Consider the following 25,649-nt stretch of genomic DNA (forward strand, 5'->3'; position numbering starts at 1 on the left):
CGCCATCTTGGTTGGCAGTTAATTTGCATATCCTGCTGATTAGCCAATGGGAAGTGTTCGGGGGTATGGTCAATTTGCATGTTTCTCTTTTATTAGATAGGACATAGATGACCTTGATTTTTTTCAGAAATTGATGCTTTTATCTGTGTCACTCTGATTTTAAATGCTTTTTATTATGTATTTTTTCTTAACACAAGTTAATTTTCTTCAGCCTTCAATTCCTTAGAAACAAATAAAAACAAAAACTTTCTCAAATTTCCTTTAACATAAAGGTATCATTTCAAAATATATATTTATTCATATACATTTTTTCCATCTGGAGAAAAGAAGAATCACTCCAGAGGCTTTGTGGGAAGGGATTAAAGATAGTATAAAATTGAAGGGACACTGTTACAGTCTAGTCCAGATGAGAGGAAATGAGGTGAAATGTTAGAATCTGTTGGAATGACTTCTTCAATGTTTGGGATTAGAGGGAAGGATAAATTTGGGATGTCTCACTCATCAAAATATGAAACATCTGAGAGAGGTAGGGTGGATTTAGGAGGAAAAGGTGTTTCGTTCTATATGTAATCTAATGCAGTTGACCACCCTATTTTTCTTGAAGCCCTATACTCCCTTGTCTTCCATGATACCATTTTCCTGGTTCTTTTTCTCCTTTCACTCTTCCCTTTGTAGTTTTTTCCTCCTTTGCCAGCTAATCAAATGAAAACATTCCTCATAGTTCTGTCTAAAGCCATTTTACTCTGTGCTCTTCCTAAGCAATTAAGCAATCTTCTTTTTTAAAAAATATATTTTTATTGATTTCAGAGAGGAAGGGAGAGGGAGAGAGAGATAGAAATATCAATGATGAGAGAGAATCATGGATCGGCTGCCTTCTGCATGCCCTCTACTGGGGATCGAGCCTGCAACCCAGGCATGTGTCCTTGACCGGAATCGAACCTGGGACCCTTCAGTCTGCAGGCCAACACACTATCCCCCGAGCCAAATCAGTTAGGGCTTCCTAAGCAATCTTTCCCATTCTTTTGGTTTTACACATCACTTCTATAATGGCAACGCATAGACTTGGATGGTGACATGTACAGGACTATATCTCTTGTCCTAAATTTTCATCTACCTGTTAGAGATGTTACAGATATCTCAAACTTTTTATGTCTCCACCCATTCATGCTGACTCCATCCTGGCCCCTCACAGGACAGCTAGTCCTACCTGGGTTCAGATTATCTTTTGCCTAAACTCTTTCAATAATTTCCTACCTTGTCTCCAAGTCACCAGCCTCTCAATTTTTTAATTTAACCTAAAACAGCGGTTCTCAACCTGTGGATCACGACCCCTTTGGGTGTTGAACGACCCTTTCACAGGGATCACCTAAGACCATCGGAAAACACATATATAATTACATATTGTTTTTGTGATTAATCACTATGCTTTAATTATGTTCAATTTGTAACAGTGAAATTGGGGGTCACCACAACATGAGGAACTGTATTAAAGGGTTGCGGCATTAGGAAGGTTGAGAACCACTGTCCTAAAACATGAATCAAATCCTATTCTCCTTCACTACCTATAAAATAAATTAAGTCCAACTTTCTTAGTCAAACTGCCAAGGTTTTATAATATTCTCTCACTCCAAGTTACATTTTCCCCACACCCAATTTTTCAACCATATCAGACTATTTCTGTTCTTTAAATTAAACCAGGTTCTTTCCTGCCTCTGCTTTAGTTCATGTGGTACCATCAGTTTGGAACATCCTTTTTTTAATCTCCAGTGATCCAACCCCAACTGTGAAAATGCTTTTCATCTTTTTGGCCCATGCAAATGCTTCCTCCTTTGTAAAGCCCTCAGAGTTGGAATTAATTATTCCTTTCTTTGTTCTTTTAATAAAGCAGCAATTTCCAACCGGTGTGCCATAAGAATTTTTAAAACATGTAATACCCAACTGTTTAGTCAGAGGCACTGACCTCTTTTCCTTTAGAATGCCAGATTAAAAAAATCTCAACAGCCAACAGAAAAATAGCTGTCCAGTATGAATGAATCAAAATTATACCTTTTTTTGTCAGATCCGCAAAAAAATATAATTAATTTTTGGTGTACCACAGAATTTTAGTAATTAGTTTGTGTGTGCCATGAGATGAAAAAGGTTGCAAATTGCTGTCTTATAGCATACTTTCCCCAACTTATGCATATATTTTATTCTGCCATTCACATAAGATTATAAACTCTGAGTGCAGAAGCTCTGCCTTATTCATCTTCTTAAAAATTTATCTTTATTGTTGAAAGTATAACAGATGTCTCCCTTTTTCTCTCATTGCCATATTTGTCTTTATATCCTCCATAGAACCAAGTATATTACTTCACACAAAATAGTAGTTGAATAAATCTTTGATTAGTGTGTAGAAACACAACGGAATTATCTTCTCCTTATCATTCTCATTCTTCATTTTCTATTATATTGAAAGATATATTTGAAGTTGTTACTAGGAAGATTGTATAGGATAACTAATGATTAGCATATAGTTAACAAATAATGCAGATGCCATCTAGACAAACCTCATAGAAAAAGACATATTTGGAGATAATTTTATTTGTATTTTACCACTTGTTTTATTGTGCTCAAATTCTGTTGAAAAACACTTCACCATTTTTAAAATTGTCAATGGCTTTAATATTTCAGGTTGAGAATTTCTTCTGCATGGGATCCCCACTAGCAGTATTTTTGGCATTGCGTGGCATTCGCCCAGGGAACACTGGAAGTCAAGACCATATTTTGCCCAGAGAGATTTGTAACCGGTTACTAAATATTTTTCACCCAACAGATCCAGTGGTGAGTTGCACATATAGACATTTTTCTCTCAATATTATATTGTTCCTAAAAGAATCTGTAAGAAATCCTGCTAGGTACTGAATTAATGAGAAAGAGTTCATTTATCTTTTGTATTTGCATAGGTTCATATTTTTAAAACATTTGTGTTTTGGATGATGTGGGACTCAGGAAGTAAAATACCTTAGAGATGACCTGTTTATGTTGTACTTATAGTATAAGAGTATAATGTAAAAATATTATCTTGATAACTAATACAAGGGATGAGAATCTTCTGTACTTTCAAACCATAAGCAGTTGTAAGGCCAATAACCTAGCAATCATAAATTTTGAGAATCCCACTTTAACTGTTTTTCTCTAAAATATGCTACAATATGAAATGTATGTGGTAGATCCTCTTAGAAGTGAAAATATTTAAATATTATGTATTAAAACATGAAAAGGTGGAAGAGTTTGGTTTAGCCTGGTGGGATTATAAAATTTTGGATTTTTACATGTTCTGTTGTAAATAATTTGTTTAATACAAACAGTCCAAGGGTCTTGCATCCAGGTAAACAGTTTGATGCATCATTTTTCAGATGAAAAAAAAAATGATTCCTTAAATCTTTTGGGGGACTAGGCTAGATATACCTAAAATTAAAACAAACTATTTTAAGTAGCATTCTGAAAAATAGATTTATATAATTGTGTAAAGTCTTTTAAAAGATTGTTAGCTAATACCAAATAAATAAAACACTGACTAAACACTAGAATTTTAGAAAATTGCCCATATGTTAAAGAATCAAAACTGCTATCTTTAAGAAATAAATTTAACTGAACTGGAATCTAATATAAGGCTTAAATACAGACTGCACAGTCTTGGCCCAAGTCACTTCAGAAACTGTTTCTTATCTATATAATGTAGATGATAATGTTTACTTTATGGGTTAGGATTAACTAATATATATGGAAACATCTAGCTAGATGTTCCGTATTTCATTAATATACATTCATTTTACTCATTATTTTTATAACTTGAAAGTGAACTTGAGTTCATAGGTGAACTCTGAGCTTTCAGTGTTCTTTGTATAATGTTAAAGTTTGTTCCATTATAAAGGAGGGTTCCAAACTCATTTCGTTAATATAAATTATTTTTATTATTCATTTTATAGTTTTTTGTGATTTTTTTTAAGTAATGCTTTTTTAGTGTTTATGTCATAACTGTGCTAGGCAGTTTGTACAACCATTATCTATTTCCAGCATCCTTGTGAGGTAGGAAGTGTTATTGCCTTTCTACAGCTCAGGAAACTGAGACTGAGACCTTGTGACAGGCTAGAATATGAACTCGGGGAATACTGACACCAAATCCATTGCCATTTCTGCTGTATCGCCTCCACTTCACAGGAGACAAATAGTCTTCTATTGGGATCTAATTTGTGTGTTACTATGTTAATGTATTTGAAAGTGGGGTTTACTAAGAGCTTCTAAGTTAGTAATAATTGCCCTTATTTACTGTGTTCCAGTTTACTCGTGACTGCTTCCGCTTTGTTTGTGAGACTAAAATTAATCTGTTAGATGATGTCAGGGCATAGTAAAAATGAATTTTTTTCTCTGGGAACTATTATCCTAGACTAACTCTGTTTTTTTATAGTCCCATCATTAAGGAAATATTAGACCAACTACATATTATTAAGAGTGAACAAATGGGAAATACATGTTAGAAATATCAGGTTTTTAAAAATTCCCTGAGGTCTGCTGAGCATGCAGTAGAATAAGAATAAATAGAGTTTACTAAAATCTGAGCCTTAATGTTGTGGTTTGTTTGTTTTTTAATCAAGGCTTATAGGTTAGAACCGTTAATACTGAAACACTACAGCAACATTTCACCTGTCCAGATTCACTGGTATAATACTTCCAATCCTTTACCATATGAGCATATGAAGCCCAGCTTTCTCCATCCATGCAAAGAATCTACCTCCGTTTCAGAGAATGAAGGCATTTCCACAATACCAAGCCCTGTGACCTCACCTGTCTTGCCTCGCCGACACTATGGAGAATCTATAACAAATATAGGCAAAGCAAGCATCTTAGGTAATTTCGCTTCAGTATTCCTATCAATGAATATAAATACTTTTTATTCAGGCATTAAATTTGGGGTATTTGGAATTATTCTATGTATTACAAACCAATCAACAGTTAACCCATGTGTTTAGAAATAACTGCCCTCTCGCTGTTCATATTTGAGGGCCAAAAACCTTGAACTTCTCTAATTAGATCCAATCCTATAATTTTAGATGCGAAATAGCTGAATGCACAAGGGTCTGAGGATCAAGTCCCTCATTTTAACTTGGCCCTACTACTTCCTGTGAGATCTTGGGCAAGTCCCATAGATCTTAATGCTTCCTTATCTGTGAAATGAGAAGGTACTTGAGTTGTAAGGGTGCCCCTGCCATCTAGTTCTCTGATCCATGTCCCAAAAGTCTCTTAAATTGTGTCCTTCCTGAGGGCAACAAGGATATTTAATTTGTCTCTGAATGCTCTCCATTACAGCTACAATATTTGGTGTAGCACTGGAGTTCAATAATGTGCCACTTGAATTTGTCCATTGCTTTTGGTTATAAGTTGCCTTAATATAAAATGCCACAAGATGGCACTCTAAATAGGCTTTACCTGCTGGTTTAATTGCTATGTCACTTTATCATACAGATTTTTTATTGATAACTTTTTATTACATATCCATCTAACTTCAGTATTAAGCATATCAACAGTAAATATATGCCCGTGTCGTGTATTTCTAATTTTACCAAATACTTTAATAAATAATGATCACTTGAGTAAAATAGAATCTTTATTCTTTTGTAAGCTATATTTTTAGAGTTTTTACATTCTCTTTCTGTTCAACACCAGTTTTATTTAGAAACCTACAATATAAATTGTAACTTTTTTATGTTCCCACTCTGGAAAAACATGACTAGAGCTTGGTGCCTCTGCCAGTTGGCTATAATTATGGGTGGTGCTCTTTGGCTTGGTATGTGGTGTAATTCAGCAGAATGACTGCCCTGTTTTGTGAAATGCAGGGGCTGCTAGCATTGGAAAGGGACTTGGAGGAATGTTGTTCTCAAGGTTTGGACGTTCATCTACTGCACAGCCATCTGAGACACCAAAAGACTCAATGGAAGACGAGAAGAAGCCAGTTGCCTCACCTCCTACTACCACTGTGGCAACACAGACCCTTCCACATAGCAGTTCTGGCTTTCTTGATTCTGCATGTTAGTTCATACTGTTTTTTTATGCTGTATCTTTTTTCAAATTGAGGAGAGCAGAGAGGATTATGATATTAACACAGGCAGTCAACTCTAAAATCTAAAGCTTTTAAAGAAAAAAATCCATTTCTGTTGCTTATATTTTTAAGACTACTCCCAGGTAAATGCAGTTTTATTCTCTGCATTGGTGAATTAATAATAATCATTGGCATTATTATGGCATGGGGGTCTTAAGCATCAAGCATAAAACAAATCTCTCTGAGGTAAGCACCCCCTGGTTTTTATAAAGTAGATTTTTAAAAACATGGTCTTCTCAAATTCATGTAGTTGCATTAAACCTATGCTGTATCTACTCTTGATACTTTTTAAAAACCACTATGCCAAAGCCATTCTGCTACTTATCCCACTGTTCTTTTATCCAACCCGATACTAAAACCATGGCCTCCAGTTCTAGCCCCACTACTAGTGCAAAGCAGGTACTCAAGAAATGAGTGAATGAATGGATAGTTTATTCTGGACATGGCATTGGAATGGAGCTATGTTCAATTTTTTTCCAGTGGATTTAAAAGGTCTAAAATCGTGAATTGTTGTGAAAAACTTACTTAGTATATATTTACTTCCAAGGGTCTAAACTTGACCCTCACTTTTAAGTGTCCAGTAAAATAAGACTAAAAAGTCAAGTCCTATTTTTCCATTAGTTTATATAAGGAAATGTAGATTCTGAAACTAGCCTACTTCCTTCTGTAACTATGTGAAGAGAAAAACTTTCTCTAAAGATGTTTAAACATTTTATTTCGGATACTTTAAGACTTGTTTTCTTACTGTGTCTGCTGCTCTGAATTTCAAAATGGCCAGCATTGCCATCCGTAAAACATGCTTAGAAGGAAGCTCAGTTGTGGCCTCCTAGAGGCTGGATCTTTCTCCAACTGAACCCCACCCCAGGATTAATTATCCTGGACATTGGACATTTCTATTTAGACTAATAGCATTTTTTTTTAACTTGATCTTATCTTTGTCAGATTCTAAGTACTGGAAATTCTTTAATTGCAAGCCTTTTGAATACTGCCTAGAAAATTCATTTTATACTTTGATATTTGTACAAATTTTGTATGTTCTTGCAAGATATTGGTGACTTAAGCTCTCACTTCTACTTAATATCAGGATTGTGATTGTGAAAATACAGAAGTGTGTTGTAACATGCAGATGTTTAAAGAAAACTCCTGAGGCAAAATAATTTTTCTAAAAGAATTTTGTGACAGGATAGGTAAAAAGTCACAATTCCTCATAATGTTAACGCACAACAAAGAGCTAGTAAATAGTGGGATGAATGAGGGAACAAAAAGAGCAGCGTATGTAGCACAAGAGAAAGGATGATGAAGACAGAGAGAATCTATAGAATCTGAGGGAGGAAAACTATTCTTTAGTGTTTGTTTGTTTTTTAACATAGTAATATTCAAAATGGTAAGAGAGAAACCTATTCTTTCAGGACACCAGTGAATAGAGGTGCTTAGCTGTACTGCATCATTTATTTTGATAGCTTAACAAAATACATTTGCTGTTATTCTTATATATAAATTCTTTGTTAGGGCCTAATGGTAAATTTCTTGTCAACTATACACACAATTAAATCTGAGATAATCATGAATCTTAGTTGCATATATTCATCTCTAGATATAGATATAACTATTAAAATTGGACCACTACTCCTATAGTAGAATTCTGTCTTTTAAATCAAATCCTCAAGATTTGCCTTACTAATTCTTGGACTTGCTTCAAAGATATATTCTTCTGTGTAATCCAGATTGAAACAAATTTCTTAAGTCTTAATTGCTATTTTGGCTGTCTCTTGCAAATCATAAAACTTGCTCAAGTCTTCCTTTTTGAATTTGGTTATTGTGATTAGGTAATTCTGGCTTCTTTCCTTCTTTCTGCTCACCTTCATTGCCTTGGTTCTTCTCCATAACCTTTATTCTGAAGCTACCAACTTTGATTCTCTCTTTCTTTGAAGGTAAGATGGACACAGGCTTTGAGATCAATCAGGGTTTCTCTCTTTGAAGAGTAAGTTCTATCAGTTGTCATCAAGTTGATGGCACTAACTATTCTTCATTTCTTTTTAAAAAGTCTAGGTTTATTCCTAGTGGTTTCACTACTTCATTTCTTATGCTCCCCCGTGTTTGTAACATGAAAAAGAAAGGTCTGTTTCTTTTAGCATTGTTTTCCCTCTATATCAGAACTTAAATGAACTATACATTTTGGGGGTATCTGGATGTTAACAGATTATGACATTATATTTCAAAATTAATTAGGCTTACATTTTCCATGAAGGAAATCTTTACAAACATCAAAATGTGTACTTCTTTATGTATGCTAGGTTCAGTCGGCTTATTTGGGAGGACTGTTCTAACTTTTGGCCACTGCATCATTGAAGGCCATTTATAGCTATCAGCCAATACTTTACAGCATCTTGTGTTTTTTTTTCACAGATTTCAGACTTCAGGAGTCGTTCTTAAATCTCCCACATCTTCTTTTTCCGGAAAATGTAATGCAGAATAAAGATAATACCCTCGGTATGGTATACGTTAGGAATAGCATTCAGAATACTATGAAAATGATCTACTTAGAGAGTTCTGCTCATTGGAAAATTGAATTACTTCTCCTATGAAATCAGCCTATACACTATTTTATATGTACTTTCTAGTATGTATTTTCTAATCTTAAATGGTAGTGATCCTGAAACCCAACTGTTGATTAGTGCCTTATGTGCTAAAATATATGATACTCATATATACTCCTACAGAGAAGGAACCTTTTAGAGAGGGAGAAAAGCATAAGCCATTTTTTCCTTCTCTGTTGTCCTAAAGGCTTCACTATACTTTTTATGTACTACACTAGATGTAAAAGGTTTTCATAGCATCAAGGATGTAGTTATATCTAGCTATTTCAGATATTAGTAACACTACCACTTAGGGCTGATACTAAGTATTTCATAGCTGTTATCTCGTTTCAGTACAAATATAGGGTGTCCCCAAAAAATGTATACATACTTTAATAGCTGATAGCTCAATTTTGAAAATAAAATGTATTTTAATAAACACTGCATTTTAAATTATTCAAAGTGTGTATACATTTTTTAAGACACCCTGTATTTAATATTCTTTTGAAAGGTAGATTTGCTTAAAAAAATTAGTATTGGATGCAAGAGATGTTTTCATTCTCTTTCAGCAGATTCTAAATATCATGAAGGATTAATATTGGCAGTTTAAATTATTTTTATCAATTAACTTTTCATTCCTTTTTCCACAACTCCTTACTTTTTCCATTTTTTTTTTAAATAGTGTATTTTGTCTTTAACAAAAGACGTTACAGGTTTTTCTTTGGATGTTTTAACTATATCTATCTAAATTTATAATTTCTGTATTTAATTGCTTACTTTTTTTTCTGTTTTCAAAACAACTCTTACTTGATACAAGTTTCAAAACTGTTTTAGTATAACAAGCTGATTTCATTTTGTTTGTGCTTGTTTCTCCCTAGCCACAGTTTGTGTTGATCTAACTCAGTGAATTCCCCTCAAGAAATGAGCTTATGAAAGTGCTCACTCTGGTCTCTGCTCATGTAATTGTTATTTACGTAAAGAAATAATTCAATGTGTGCTTTTTGCATATTTAGTTGGAGAAAGGAAAATCAATCTACTCATACATTTGTCCTGCATTCAAGCAGCCGTTATATCCATTGTCTTAAAGCCTTCCCAACTCCATAAGCCGTTAGACCACTAATCTAAGCACAGCACTGAGGACACTTCCCTTCACACTGGTGTAGACTGCAGACATTTGCTTTGGGGAGTAGGGGAGGAAATGTGTTCATCTGCATGACTCCCCAGGAAAGAAAATAATCCATGTTTTAAAGCATATAAGCAAACTGCTGATGATTATTAAAAGCCAACATTTTTTTCTCATTTTTACTTCTCTTCAGCTGTTCAGGAATCTCATTCTTTTCTTTGTGAATAGGAGAATTCTAGCACTTAGTCATCCAAGAAAGAGAAAGGAGGACAAAGTGACGATTTTATGTTCTTTTTTCTCTTTGACCTAACTCAGTGAGAGAAACTAGGGAAAAACTACTATGCTGTGTTATGCTGCCTATTCTTTATATGGTAACTAGAGGCCCGGTGCATGAAATCTGTGCACTGGAAGGGGGTGGTCCCTCAGCCTGGCCTGCGCCCTCTTGCAGTCTAGGACTCCTTGCTCCTTACCACCCGCCTGCTCACTGCTCATTACCACTCGGCTCACTGCCGTGGAGGTGGGAGAGGCTCCCGCCACTGCTGCTGCACTTGCCAGCCGTGAGCCTGGCTTCTGGCTGAGCAGTGCTCCAGCTGTGGGAGCACACTGACCACCAGGGGGCAGCTCCTGCATTGAGCGTCTGCTCCCTGGTGGTCAGTGCACATCATAGTGAACAGTTGTTCTGGTCATTCCACCATAACGGTCGCTGGGCTTTTATTATATAGATAATAGGAAAGTAGGTCCATGGCAATTCCAGGTAGATTTGGGCCCACTTTGGGCAAGACATCTCACAGCACATACAGAGTGGAACTAAAGTAGGTGTACAGTTGTTTGTATGGAAAACAGTGCAATAATTAATAAATACTAATACAAGAATAAACTGTTTTTGCATATTCACAACTATAAACCTACTTTTCCCCACCCTGTATAGAATGGTGCTGTCCTGTAGAATCTCAGTCCCTTGGGAAATCTCTATACACAGGAGAGAGAAGGTGAGACATAAGCCCATCTAATTTTATCCATCCACCTGCAGAATCAACACAAATGTGAGGTTAACCACACCAGCAGCCAGACTGCCTGGGGTAAACTGTTTAAGGAAGGTGCAAGACAAACAGTTTCATCAGGTACAAGCTGGCTACCTAGATCCCATTTGGTAGGGACACATTAAGATAAATAGAAAGGGATAGGGAGGGCCAGTCAGTTAACAATTATTAAAGTCCCTAGAGTCTAGGTCAGGGGTGGGCAAACTTTTTGACTCGAGGGCCACAATGGGTTCTTAAACTGGACCGGAGGGCTGGAACAAAAGCATGGATGGAGTGTTTGTGTGAACTAATATAAATTCAAAGTAAACATCATTACATAAAAGGGTACATCTTTTTTTTTTTAGTTTTATTCATTTCAAACGGGCCGGATCCGGCCCGCGGGCCGTAGTTTACCCACGGCTGGTCTAGGTGATAAGAATAACAAGGGCATATAATAGGGTAACAATTAAATTAGGCATTTCAGTGTCTAATATATGAAAGGCAGTGTTGCACATAAGAATAGCATAGTAAGAATAAATTTTAGGTACATAATATTAAAGTGGAGCCAATAACACTTGTTATAACAAGAAAAGTCTCACACTCTAACTTTAAAACACAATTCAACTTAAGACTAGTTAGACTAGTAAGATTTTCTACAGTGGCATTTTAAAGGGAATTCTTAGAAGTTATTAGGTGGTTTTCACCACTATTCATTCATAGCTTTCCCATTTCTTCTGTTTCTCCTTTCCCTTTATAACTAACTTCACCTTGACTCTTTCTCATCATGCTTGAGAATTCCAGTTTCCTCTTTTATCATCTTCCTGTCTGTTGTGCCAGAATGTACCTACAATGTCACATGGAATACAGAAGATAAAAGATGCAGACATTACTACTCCACAGTTCCACATACGGCTTTCAACTATTTCTAATTTATGGGTTAGCTTATTATAATTTAAATGAGGAAAATAACAGTTTAAAAAAACCTTATAAAAGCCTATGTTGATATATCTTACAAATGGTTTAATAACTAATTGGTATTTTGTGCTGTTGAAGTGTAAACCTTACTTGAGAATGCATAGATGGATCCATGGACATTTCTTGTCAGAAAAGAACAATTGAATAGAAAAGTAACAACTGTAGCCCTGGCCAGATAGCTCAGTTGTTAGAATGTTGTCCCCACACGCCAGGGTTGAAGGTTCGATCCCCAGTCAGGGCACATATAAGAATCAACCAATTAATGTGTAAGTAAGTAGAACTAAAAATTGATGTTTTTCTCTCCCTTCCTCTCTCTCTAAAATTAAAATTAAAAAAGGAAAAATAACAACTGTAGATGCATTTTTAAGTCACCAAAAGGTATTGTCACAAAATATTGTTAAAATAAGTATTTGCTAAACATTTAAATGAAATTATTCTCTAGAATGATGTGGTTTTCTACATGCAATTAACAAAGTCCCAGTATAAAACAAAACCCAACTTTTCTCCAACCTCCTCCTCAATTTTTGCCAGTTTTCACTTTTCACATCCTCTGGCTCTGGACAAAGAGCAGACTTTGAATGTGAGTGGTAGTAACTTGGGTGTTTTTTGTTTTGAAGATGGACCCTTCAAAATACTGACTGTATGGCTCACTCACAATTTTAAAAGAGTTAGTTCCTGAAGATCAAAATACCAATTTTCTAAGTGTCTTTTCTCTAAGGATTTATTAAATGAATTGATTGAAATTTTCCTATAATCTTGATTTGTTGTGATTTTTTTCTCTAACAGGTATTATAGGACTTTCTGTGGATTTTAGAAAAGATTTGATTAAATTCACTGAATCGTTGAGTGCAGCATTGTTATAAAGGAAGTCCTTCCTCCCAAGAATCAGCACTCTTCCTCCCAGTTTAACGTTCCCAGCCACAGCAGACATTTATTGAGCAAATGTATGTTCCCCATGTTAGGCTCTGTTAACTGGACAAAATCTAAACTGCCAAGTGGGGAAGAAAACTGTGGCACTGTAAAAAGATGGTTATCTTCTAGTGCAGTGGTTCTCAACCTTCTGGCCCTTTAAATACAGTTCCTCATGTTGTGACCCAACCATAAAATTATTTTCGTTGCTACTTCATAACTGTAATGTTGCTACTGTTATGAATCGTAATGTAAATATCTGTTATGCAGGATGGTCTTAGGCGACCCCTGTGAAAGGTTGTTCAACCGCCAAAGGGGTCGCGACCCACAGGTTGAGAACCGCTGTTCTAGTGTATCCCCCAGAGCCTTGGAGGGGCCATTAGTGACCTGTTGCACTCCCACAGCTATTGCTGCATGTAAGCCTGGCCCATAATTCTGCAGGAGGGCTGCTTTCCTTATTTTACAGGTTAGGCACAAGGGAAAGCCAGCATTTGAGCCCAGTTTGTTTTACCCTAAATATACCAAGTGAAAAATTTTTAATTTTAGAGAGAGAAGGGAGGGGGAGAGAAAAATCATCATCAATCGGCTGCCTCCTGCACACCCCCTACTAGGGATCAATCCTGCAACCCGGGCGTGTGCCTTGACCAGGAATGGAAACATGACCTCCTTGTTCATGGGCTGACGCTCAACCACTAAGCCACACCGGCCTGGCAGTGAATTTTTGTTTGTTTTCTTCAATTATTATTCCATATTAACCTGGGCACACAAAGAAAGGACTCACCACATAGAATCCTGAGGTAATAAGGCTCTTCTGAGTGTTTTTCCCATGTAATTAGAGTGGAAAGTCACTTTAAAATATATATACATATTTATCATTAGAAGAATCACTTCTATTAGCTAAATTTTTATCCTCAACTCATAAGTCTATATGGAACCTATTTTATTGTAATATTTATTTGTTTGTTTTATTTATTTTTTTTTTAGTGGAATTGGATCACAGAATTGACTTTGAACTCAGAGAAGGACTTGTGGAGAGCCGCTATTGGTCAGCTGTCACGTCACATACTGCCTATTGGTCATCCTTGGATGTTGCCCTCTTTCTTTTAACCTTCATGTACAAACATGAGCACGATAATAATGCAAAACCCGATTTAGATCCAATTTGAACTTGTGAAGGACATTAATGGCCCAATAATGATTTTTTTCTATTAAAATATGTGTGTCAAGATACAGATTTCAGGTTTAAGTATGTTTCAGTTTTGTTTAGAGCAAGAAATATTTGAATTTAAAAGCACTTTATTTTATTTAAAAACAAGACATTTTTCAGTCCAAAAGAAGTAATTTACAATTTTCATCATTTTAATTATGAGTCTGATAGAACCCCCTGCAGAGAATCAAGCAAGACTTGGAAGTAAGGAACATTTGGGTGAACTTCAAGGTTATAAATCGCAATCTAATTTCTCCCAAATATAAAGGCATATTAATGGGTCGAATATAATGTATTAACCAAAATATGTTATAAGTCTAAAATGGTCATGATGTAGTATATTCTATGTAAAGATCATAAGGTGGTATCATTGTTTTAGATTTCCACAATTCCTTTGAAAGAAGAGTATAACATTTAATGTTTTGAATTTAACTTGTAGCAAAACTAATGCTAAAAAAGAAACAATATTTGGACTACTGTATTTATAATTTATTATCTCTGACAAATTGCTTTATTTCAATGTATGAAACATTACTTTTTAAAATGTTTTCTTTGAACAATTTAAGAAAAACATTTATTTTCTAAAGTGTTAAGACCTTTTTTTTCAGAACGTCATCTTTGTACTCTTCAGATGAATATTTAGACACTGTGGCATACCTTGAGTATTTTTTTTTCATTAAAAACTTGTAGTTTCACACAAATAACACTAGTTGAATTATTTTGAAAAAAAAAACAGAACTTTTTATTATGTCACATGTATCTCAGAGAAAACTAAAGTCTTCTAAACTTAACATAGTACTCCACAAGGAGTACATTTCATTAACTTTATTGGAAAATTTAGTAAACTTCTTTGGAATCAAGAGTATGACAACTATTTTAAATATATAAACATCTATGTGCCAAACAGCATATATAAAGGGACAGAGTGCCACTAACAGGTTCTATTTTAAAAGTGTTTCAGAAAACATGATTGAGACATAAGGCACAATAGATCAGAATTCCAAGGCATTAGAAGAGTTTTCCTCAGCTTAATCATTTCCACAGTGCTTTTCATCTGAGGAGCTCAAAGTGCTTTAAGAGTCAGTAATCTATGTAGTAGCTCCTCGAGGTAAGTAAATGAGTGTTTTTCTCATGTTACATGTTAATACACTAAGGCACCAAAACATGTAAAGTGCCTTGAATTAGATAACAGAGCAAATCAGAAGAGCTCAGATTGAAGCCAGACCATATTCTTTGATAGCAGTGACTAATAATTCACAGGTTACCTCTTAGTAGTTTGCAAACAGTAACAGAAGTTGCAATTCATAATTTGGAGAAATGGCTGACGCTAATATTTTACTCTGCTTGTCTTACACGTTCTTGGGTTCTCACACACAAAGGAAGAGTCACCTAGAGGGGATCAGTAGCCGTCTCTGCCACAACCATCCCTCACTTCTGAGTGGCTTCCACTAGGTTCCACTTAAGGTGCTGTCTTCACTTACCGCACAAGGATCTTTCTAGCTTCCAGAAACCGTTAGCCTGGTGCACAGTTGGCCAATTGCACATCTCTCCTTCTTTCTTTATAAGGCAGTGGGATCTGTGGCTTACCTGTAGGTTTTACTCAGCACCATCAGTCCTCTTGTCTATTTTGGCCTTTCATTGAATTTGCACAACATAAAACACTCCTTTTTAATGTTTAAAAAGATTCCAAGGCTCCATGACCAAATAAGTGACTAAGAAACCCTTGCTCTAAAAGGCTTTTGATGAGATCTTAGCAAAGCTGAAGTAATCTCTTCTGAATTTAGAGATTCCTGTGAACTCAGGTCATTTTCATACCCCGCTTATTTCCTAGGTCTAACTTAGTTCTCAGGAAAGTTAAACGCATCTCATATGACTGTTATTAAATGTGCTTGAGCATACGTTGCTGTGGGTGGTATGGCACTCAAATGCCTAAGAGCTTTAAGGAATTCATTCTTAACCACTAGAGTGCAAAGAGCCCTTTTTACCTGAGAAGAAAGTCTATCAAACATTTAAGTTTAATATTGAGTAAAAAGAAAATTATATTTCCATAACTGTAGGAATATATCTGTTTCCCTTTTTTCATAGTCAGAAAACAAAATCAAACTTAACCACATGGAATTTGAATCCTTGAGAGGAACAACATTCAAAACTCCCTTTTCAAAATGAGATATTCCAGATTACTGGACAGGTGTTTTGTTTTCAGTTCATTACTTCATCAACAGAGATGGCAATTCTGATTTCACGGTACTCTTCTTGTTTCTATGTCTGCATGTTATCATGTAATGTACTTGTGTAATCTCAAGTAATATACAGAATATGTATGATTCGGGCTTTAGAAGCTAAGTCAGTTACTGAGTAACATTTTACAACTTTATTCCAGCAAGTACTAAATTGGCCAAAAATTTGTTTTTGATACCATTAAAATTTTATTCTCTATTTTGTGTATATGCTATGATGATTCTTCTGAATACTGGTTAGATCATTCAATTTTAATCCAGTTAGATTCCCCAGGGTTATTTAAACTTAAAATGAGAATGTTTTGGATTAAATCTTGCTTTATTTTTACTTTAAAATTAGCTTTTGCAAAAGCCTTTTCTTAGTTCATAACTTTATTTTCAATAGTAATTATACTTACAATCCAGTGTCACTGTGTTTTAAAACATAATTACAAAGTGTACTCTTTTCCAATAACTACTCCTTTATATGTGAAGCAAGCCATAGGAATCTTACGTTTTATTTATTTCTGTCAAACTGCATCTGTCAGCCTTTGAAAGTTCTCACACTAAACATGTTCTATGGAAGCCCTCAGTGACATGTAAACATTCATTCTTTTCCTTGCTGTGTTTCTGTTGCGGGCTGAAGCATCCTGCTCTCCAAGGCATTGGTTCAAAACCCCACGTCCCAGGTCTGTGTTCCTGCGAAGAGTAGACAGGAAAAGAAAAGTTGCCAGTGCAGTGTCACGGCCAGTGCCCCCATGCACTGCTGTGGAGTCGGACCTACCCCAGGGGTTTCATTGGAAGGCCTGGAGTAGGGGAAATTAGTGAATTGCTCTTTGATTAATTACGTTAGTTAATATTTCTGTCTTTTCAGCTACTAATAAGGCTTTGGTACAATGGCAGAAACTAATTTGAGTATGTTTTACTGTTGTTTTTTTAAATAATCTTTTGTTAGCATGGAAATGAGGGTAAAAAAAGGGGGGGTGTTAAAGAAGGGTCAGGGCAAAGTACAAAGAGGATATGGCAATCAGACACTGGAGAACTAGAATTTGACTAAACCGTGTGACTATTGGATAGTTGACTTCTGCGGTTATTCTCAAATTGCCTCTTATCTTGCTCTGCTGCCATCTCTAGGCCTCAGCCTCTGCCAGGAATCAGATGGTGCCTTGGCTGAATTGGAAACGCATGCATTAAATATTTTTGTGGTTAGGTATGGGCAGTATGTATAGTTCCCTAACGTTTTATAATCCTTTACCTACATGAAAAACAGAGAGCACACTTGGCAGGAAGCATCCCCATTGAACTCTGTTACCTCGAGGATATGAGTCTAGGGAACTCCCACACCATCTCCCTAATTTCTCCTTTTGCATCAGCCAAGGGCAGAAGGAAGTTACCAAGGAAATGTTTATAGTATTGAGCTTAGGGTAGTACTAGTATACAGAATGGCAGGATACAGGATTTCATCTCAAAGGTCTCAGTTTGTAAACATTCGTGCTGTGATGGGAACAGCCCGGTTATGTATGTCCTGTTTCATACTTGAGTGGATGTTTGTGATCATTTTCCAAAAATCTTAAAATTTCAGTGTTAGAACAAATTTTAGAGGTCATCTAGTCCAACCCTGTTGTTTTTTTAAAATATATTTTTATTGATTTCAGAGAGGAAAGGAGAGGGAGAGAGGTAGAAATATCAATGATGAGAGAGAACCATTAATTGGCTGCCTCCTGAATGCCCCACACTGGGGATTGAGCTCACAACCTGGGCATATGCCCTGATAGGAATCGCTCAACCACTGAGCCACCACGCTGCACACCCTATTTTAGTTCCATGCGAGCATTTAAATAACGTAGAGGTCATGAAAAGGAAAGTGATGGGATAGTACATTAGGTTCAGCCCAAAGATTCAATGAAAGACTGACTACACAACAGAAAGGGGGGAAGTGGTGGAGTCTCCAAGGAAGAATATCATGAACAGCAGGATTCTGGAGCTGGAAGGGGTATAGAGATCATTTTCCAAAGCATGCTCTGCAGATGTTAACGTCATCTCAGACAATAAGTTGGGAAATGCCAGATTTAAAAGATTCCTTTACAGCAAGGCTTTGGGAGCCTTTGACACACTAAATGCAGCGTGAATCTGTCTGGTGCTATGGGGGAGGGAGGAGGAAAGGAAAGTTTTTCTAAACTTATTTAACCAGACTTTTTAAAAATTGGAATATACTTAGAAAATTGCTGACCACACTTATTTTCTTTATTATGAAGAGTCATCCGTTGGTGTGAATACTTCATTTGACAAGTGGCCCCTCCTACCCTTTAAGATCACATGGCCAGCCAAAGATAGAGTCAGAATTAGAACCTTGTCCTAATTGCCAGCTATGTCTAAGACCACACTGCCTATTTCCTTCCCCTGGTAGACAGGGAATTCCTAAAGGTAGAAATGGCCCCTCTGTTTTTGTGCCTCCTCCCTAATCTGTTGCTTTAGGTGCTGCAAACTCAGAATACCTCCAGGCTTGAGTTCCCTGGGGGTCCCGTCTATTCCAAGACCCTCTTGAAAGATGCCCTCCCTGGTCCGGACAGCCTTCCTTTCAGTTTCAGACTCAGAGTACCCAGGAAAAAGAAAAGCAAAAGGGTGAAAAAATAAAAATGCCCAGGGAACATTGTGTTTTTCACTCCGGTGACCAACGCGAATTTGATAGGGAGACAAGTTGCATAGTGTAAAATGTTCAATGTTCCATTTCTTCTCATGATGTTTATATGTAGCCTTTTATCAATGTATTATAAGCAGGACCCTTTTAAAACAGTTACAACATAGATTAACTAATAGGAATTTTAAGTTCTAAGTGCTACACATTTTGGAGAATGGGAGAAAAGGTTTTGCTGCTGCTCGTGTGTGTGTGTGTGTGTGTGTGTGTGTGTGTGTGTGTGTGTGTGTGTGTTCTCCCCAAAAATAGTCTCTTGGCAAATCATTAGACTTTTCCTCTGTCTTTGTGTTTGAAGAAGGGTGGGAGTGTGCTTAGTATTGTCTGTTACCTTATGGTTTTTCATTTACACATAACAGGGTGCAACTTGCTTCCTCCCCACCCTGCAGTTGTCAGGATGTGTTGGAAAGCTATTCTTTAGGAAGATCACATCTGGTCTTCTGCTGGAGTCGGATGAAAACAAGTATATTAACACTTCACCTTTAATGCTCACTCCTGCCAACATCAGATATCCATGAGCACCATTCATCTCTTCCCTTGACTGCACCCACACCCACTACCATCTCTGCTTGATCTCTTTCCTGTGAGCTTTTTGTTAAAGGTGTGACCATTTTCTGGTTCCGTGGCTGTCCTAGTACATACAGCTCTGCCAGGAAGAGCATGGGGAGTCTTTTGCTCTTTGCTCGTAGGTACATTTCCCTGAAGCAGCTGGCACTGTGACTCTCCTGAGACCCCGAAGGTGTTTTCTCTTTTTATTTCATTCTTTTATCCAAATTGTGTTTATTGGGATGGTTTCCTACTCGTCTTGATTTGAGGTGCTTTTAGTGCTGCTTCCTTCTGAAGGGGCATCCTTCTGTAAGCCTTGCTTTTCCTCCTGTTGGCGGACAGAGAGCAGTGGAGCAACCAGCCCACAAAACTACCGTTCGTGTGTGGCTACAGATGGCGGTGGTTTTATAGCATCCTGGGCATTTCACAGCCATGAAGTAGGAGCTGGGGCTCTGCACCAGGCGCTGCTGCTTGTGCTTCCTCTTCTCTTCCGGAGAGGGATGGAGGAGCTCCTTAGCGAGAGGCATATTGTCGTGGGGAGGTCGTCACCGCCCGAAAGGCGTGTTTTCTTTTCTCAGCTTCTGTGGCCTCTTCTTACGGTCACTCCCTTTCACAGTACTACTCGCTGTCTATGACTGTGGTACCAACTAAGAAAGTGGCCTTTTTCTTTTTCCTTTCCTTTGTTACCTTTCCTTTTTATTATTATTATTTTTAATATATTTTATTGATTTTTTACAGAGAGGACGGGAGAGGGATAGAGAGTTAGAAACATCAAGGAGAGAGAAACATCGATCAGCTGTCTCCTGCACACCCCCTACTGGGGATGTGACTGCAACCAAGGTACATGCCCTTGACCGGAATCGAACCTGGGACCCTTGAGTCCAAAGGCTGACGCTCTATCCACTAAGCCAAACCGGTTAGGGCTGTTACCTTTCCTTTTCAATAGTCAAGGCAGGTTAATTTTCTCAACTCCTCAGTTTTACTGAAGGATTATTCCTGTTTTTATCTCTGGAGTGATCAGTTTGGATTGGAAAAACACACACACACACACCGTAACTCTGATTTTAGAATTGTTGGAACTAGTACATGCACACTGAATAATTTCTTTTTGTTGTTGTTAATCCTCATCTGAGGATATTTTTTCCATTGGTTTTTAGAGAGAATGGAAGGTAAGGAGGAAAGGAGAGAAAGAGAGAAACATGGATGCGAGAGAGAGACATCAATTGGTTGCCTCCCACACGCACCCTGCCTGGGGTCCGGGATCGAACCTGTGACCCTTGGGTGCATGAGCTGACACTCTAACTACTGAGAACACTGAATAATTTTAAGGCAGTGAGAGGTAAGTGTAATTTTCTGGATTATACTGTGTTTCTCTAGCCAAATTGATCCGTTTGTCACCTCATTCACCAAAAGCAAGTAATTGTGCCTATAGTAAACAGCCTACGTGAATAGGCTGATCTAAGCATTCTTGGGAATATAATCCTCCTGACTACAGTTCCTGGTAATCCTCCCAAAAAGTTTATGAAGAATGAATATTAAAATCTACCTACTGATGAGCTATGGTCACCAACCTCCTAGGAGGGTTGGTGGCCGTGGTGGCACACTGCCTCGCTCAAGAACATCAGAGGATAAAGTATGCATATAGGAAAAGATGGACACATTCTGATCTTACAGAGTATAATCCATTCACAACTTCTCAGTTCAGGCTTCAAAAGATGATGTAGTTCTCAGGCTAATCTGAATGTGGGTTGACTAGTGGGAAATCAAGCCCAAAAACCCATGCAGATTGCAACTGCTGCTGCATCTCCATTTACCTTCCCATTCCCCACCCTTTGTGTGGCACCAGACTGACTGACAGTGGGATTTTTTAAATTATATTTTTATTGATTTCAGAGAAGAAGGGAGAGGGAGAGATAGAAACATCAATGATGAGAGAGAATCATTGATCAGCTGCCTCCTGTACACCCCCCACTGGGGATCAGCCTTCAACCCAGGCAAGTGCCCTGACTGGGAATAGAACTGTGACCTCATGAATCATAGGTTGATGCTCAACCTCCTAACCACACCAGCTGGCTGAACAGTGGGATTTTAGATGCATGTAAGAACCCAGGAACTACAGTGCTAGACAAGGTCATTCCCTGAAATGGTGGTATTAGATTGGAAAAGAAATGTCCAGGATGTAGGGATTATGTAGAATTGAGGTGGAACAATGTGAGAATGGGAGGAAGAAATGGCAAATGTGGGGAAGGAAAGAGACTTGGTGCATGATCATGATGGTCTGACAACTTAGACATTTCAGAAAAGTTACCCCAGAAGCTGTTTCTGCGAAAGGGGAATAGGGTGCTATATGTCTGATCACAGCATTCCCTCGACTGAAGCCCTCTGGCAGCTGCATTTACCATTGGAGGTTCCCCACAGCCCAGTCCAACTCCGGCCTGGTGTGCCACTGCCTGTCTTCAGCAGTCAGATTTCTGTCACAGCAAACTGCAAGCCGTTCTCCTCATAGTGTATGTGTTTTAGTTATTGTAGTGCTTACCTGTTGTTTTTGTCTGCCCAGCAAACTATTTCTCCTGGCTCCTCTCCTCCCCATCTCCTGCTTACACCATCTGGGTCTAATAGGCTGTCGATCCTAGAACAGTCTTTGCAGCTTTCCTCACCCCTGGTTAAATTATGCTCTGCTTTGTGTAAGTCCCTATTTAGCACAGTTTAGGTACAGCACCGTGTACATGACCAGGTGAGAAGTACCATACTTCCCGCCCCATGATGCATTTACCTGGAGGTTCCCCACAGCCCAGTCCAACTCCGGCCTGGTGTGCCACTGCCTGTCTTCAGCAGTCAGATTTCTGTCACAGCAAACTGCAAGCCGTTCTCCTCATAGTGCATGCGTTTTAGTTATTGTAGTGCTTACCTGTTTTTGTCTACCCAGCAAACTATTTCTCCTGGCTCCTCTCCTCCCCATCTCCTGCTTACACCATCTGGGTCTAATAGGCTGTCGATCCTAGAACAGTCTTTGCAGCTTTCCTCACCCTTGGTTAAATTATGCTCTGCTTTGTGTAAGTCCCTATTTAGCACAGTTTAGGTACAGCACCGTGTACATGACCAGGTGAGAAGTACCATACTTCCCGCCCCATGAGCCAGCATGAGCCCAGAGATGGGCACATGACCCAAACTAGACCAAGCAGCAGCCTTCCGTAAGATTTTATTTGCTGGCCCTGAAATGGGGATAGCCTTCTACAGCTATTCAGCATAATCCGGTGGCAGAAATAAACTTTCCTTTCCTTTCTTTTCTGATTCACTGGACTCTCTATTTCTTGCGCTGCCTCCTGAGCCACCTAACCTAACACACATGACCCAAACTAGACCAAGCAGCAGCCTTCCGTAAGATTTTATTTGCTGGCCCTGAAATGCGGATAGCCTTCTACGGCTATTCAGCATAATCCGGTGGCACATGGTGTGATACGAGCATGGAGTTATCGGTGGCCAGGTTCCATCCTTTTTCCTGCAACACAGATTATGTCCACCTGCTGTGGGGGAGAAGGCAGTTTATGCACAGGGACAGGGCAGGAGATCTTGGGGAGCTGACGCAAATGCCGCCCTAGATTTCCCAGTTACGCCTTTATTAGCCTAAGCTCTTTTGAGTGGGTTTCTATCTCTTGGATCCAGAAGAGTTCAAGTTAGTCATCATTTGAGCAAAAATCACCTGCATATCCCTAGTGGGAATTCTGTCCTTGAGGGCAGCGTCTCATGAAGCCTTTCTTCAATCCTCTGAAATTAATAACTGCTTCTGAACCTCCTGTCATAGTCCATTCAGGCCACTGAATATATATATGGCTTATAAACATTTCTCACAGTCCTGGAGGCTGGGAAGTCCCAGATCATGGCACCAGCAGATTCGGAGTCTGTGAGAGCCCTCCATCTCCCGGCTGTCGTCTTCTCCCTGCAACCTCACATGCCAGAAGGCACTGGGATCTCTTTGGAGTCCCTGTTATAGGGCACTAATCCCATTCACCCTCTACCTTCATGACCTAATCACTTCCCAAAGGCTCCACTTCCAAACTATAACAGTAAGGATTCGGTCTCAACATGTGAATGTGGGGAGATGTATTCAGTACCTAGTGCCACCATTAACAATGCCTCAGTAGCTGCACTGCATACCTTTTGCCTTGATTTGAGGTTTGATTACAGGTCTCATTCCAACTCCTTTGCAAGTTCTTTGAAGGTGGGGAGCATACCTTAATCACCATGGGACCTTCACAGGGCATCACCTCATAGGTGCTTCAGTTTATTCAGTTATGTACATCTGGACTGGTACTATGATATGCGTTTAAAAATATGAACACTCCTGCTTTCATGGAGTTTACACTGTGGTAGGAAAATTACATGTCCAAAATCCATGGAAACTGCTGAATTGGAAGAAACCTTGAGAAAAGGTAAACTACCTGGGGTCAGACAAAAGGGACCTTGCTTTGCTCACAACTAAAGAAAGGGATTAAAATAGCTCTATGATGCAGCAGAAGAGCATGAAGGACACGTCAGGATGAGCTTGAAAATAGAACTGGGTGTACCACTTTCAAAGACTGTCCTGTGAAAATCGAAAATGCCTAACTACGTGTTTGGATTTACAGGCACTCCCCAGCCTGTGCCACACAGTGACTCAGTGACAGTTCCCTACTGACCAAGAAGTACTTCCTTCTTGCCATATGCTGTTCCCTAAGCATAACAACACACGTGCACAGCTCTCTACCTTTGTGTTTGCTGTCCTCTCACCCTGGCATTTGCTGTTTCCCCCCATTTATTGAAATTTTACTTATTTTGAAGCATTCACTGCATTCATGATTGGGGGTGGGGGGGGTCTTCAGTGTGTTTCTAATTCCTTCCAGCTCTCTATACCAGACAGTAATTTAAGGCTTAACCTCTGCAACTGAAACGTTATGGAAGGGAGGACTCGCAAAGAAAAGATGGAGTTCATGGGAAGTGAGAATTAGTCAATTAATTTGCCTTTGTGAGAGACACTACCACGTTTTGTGTTTTATTTATAAAGAAGGGAATGTATTCTAAGTGTCAAATAGCCATTAACTTTAGGATCACAACCTTTTTGGAGGCTAAAGATCACCAGTTTGTACCTCCATATAAGTGCACCCCAAGATAAGTCCCTCCACAAAACCTCTGCCTCTGCTGGCTGACTGGCCGCGTGGTGTACTAAAGATGGCTTCTGTGGGGAAGGATCGCAGCACAGCGCAAATCCGGGAGTGAGCCCTCACACAGGTGGTGCGAGTGGCCCGTTGCCTAGGCAGCAGAGAGCATCTTTGGGGGCTGTCTGAGCCCACTCCTCAGAGTAACGCCAAGTTGGACATTCGTTTCTGACACCTCAAATCCTGGGAACTTTTCTCAACCAGAGATATGCTTATAAAGATTTGCTGCTCCCCCCTGTTTCGAATGTTTCTCTGCTCACGTTTCCCCCTGTTAACTGAAAAGATTCAAGGATACGTCTCCATACACAGGGGTGGAGGCTGACTAGCTGGCCAGCTTGATTAAATCTTCAATCGTGTGGCTATTAAAGTCACTGTTAACATGGACGGGTCTGCTGCTCTAGATGCCTTAGATGTGTTTCCTCATTCCACGTGCACAGTACCCCTATGAGGTACATATTGTAGTTAGGCCTTCTTTTCCAACAAGGAAACCAAGCAAGGGCCGGGAAAGTTCAGGTAAAGCCCCCTCACACAGCTGCAAGATGATGGTGGCGTGGACGCGTGGGAGTCAGCACTCACACCTGTGAGTGGGAGAGAGCGCTTAAACCTGTGCCCGCCACCTCCCGCGCGTTCCAGGTGGGCCTCGGGACCAGACCCCACACACCCGTCTCTAGGTCGAGGCCTGAGCATGGTAACTCTGTGTCCGAATTCTAGCTAACCCTCCTGCTGGTGGTCTCGATTGCTGGGGAGAACACCCACGGTGCCAGCAAGTGGGAGAGAAAGGAGCCTATTTCCTGAGAAGAATAAACCAGAGCGAGCGCTTCCTGCTTGGCCTCCGTCAGCTGTGAGAAGGGCCCGTGTCTTCACAAGTGAGTTGCCCAAGGAATGTAATCTTATCTGTGTTCCTTGCAGCACAAACAGCCGCTAAATATTCTTACCCAGGAGTGAAATAGTCCCGGGGATGGTCAGGCCACATTCCCCAGGTTTAAGAAGGCTGAAAATAGCCTGTATTGTAATCTGTCATAATCCCCCGTCTTTTACAGAATTCAGACCCTGAA

At 38.8% G+C, this 25,649-nt stretch overlaps 2 protein-coding genes and 1 long non-coding RNA gene across 4 annotated transcripts in view; 2 read left to right on the top strand and 1 right to left on the bottom strand.

Moving 5' to 3' along the window:
- DDHD1 (DDHD domain containing 1) overlaps nucleotides 1-16,384 on the top strand; it is a 57,657-nt gene extending 41,273 nt beyond the window's left edge. Inside the window, exons 8-11 of one of the 2 annotated variants that reach the window (XM_014540986.1) lie at nucleotides 2,674-2,823; nucleotides 4,638-4,890; nucleotides 5,877-6,068; nucleotides 13,726-16,384. In XM_014540986.1, coding sequence (XP_014396472.1) covers nucleotides 2,674-2,823; nucleotides 4,638-4,890; nucleotides 5,877-6,068; nucleotides 13,726-13,907 — 777 coding nt within the window. In that variant the 3' untranslated portion in view covers nucleotides 13,908-16,384. The remainder of the gene's footprint in view (nucleotides 1-2,673; nucleotides 2,824-4,637; nucleotides 4,891-5,876; nucleotides 6,069-13,725) is intronic. The other variant, XM_005867873.2, reaches the window with a different exon arrangement.
- LOC106726360 lies at nucleotides 10,544-12,586 on the top strand. Its single transcript, XR_001362421.1, has 2 exons — nucleotides 10,544-11,066; nucleotides 11,287-12,586. It is a non-coding gene; the product is annotated as an uncharacterized LOC106726360 (long non-coding RNA).
- Nucleotides 16,385-19,619: 3,235 nt separating the features above from the next.
- On the bottom strand, nucleotides 19,620-20,041 carry LOC102250427 (40S ribosomal protein S27). Its single transcript, XM_005867877.2, has one exon. The coding sequence runs from the start codon at nucleotides 19,927-19,929 to the stop codon at nucleotides 19,678-19,680; it is 252 nt and encodes an 83-aa protein (XP_005867939.1). The 5' UTR covers nucleotides 19,930-20,041; the 3' UTR covers nucleotides 19,620-19,677.
- Nucleotides 20,042-25,649: the final 5,608 nt, after the last annotated feature.

Source organism: Myotis brandtii, unplaced genomic scaffold, assembly GCF_000412655.1.
Source record: "Myotis brandtii unplaced genomic scaffold, ASM41265v1 scaffold253, whole genome shotgun sequence".
In the NCBI taxonomy this organism is placed as follows: Eukaryota; Metazoa; Chordata; class Mammalia; order Chiroptera; family Vespertilionidae; genus Myotis; species Myotis brandtii.

Bases quoted from the DNA above. Each gene is read 5' to 3' on its own strand.
- LOC102250427 (XM_005867877.2), bottom strand. From the start codon at position 19,929: ATGCCTCTCGCTAAGGAGCTCCTCCATCCCTCTCCGGAAGAGAAGAGG.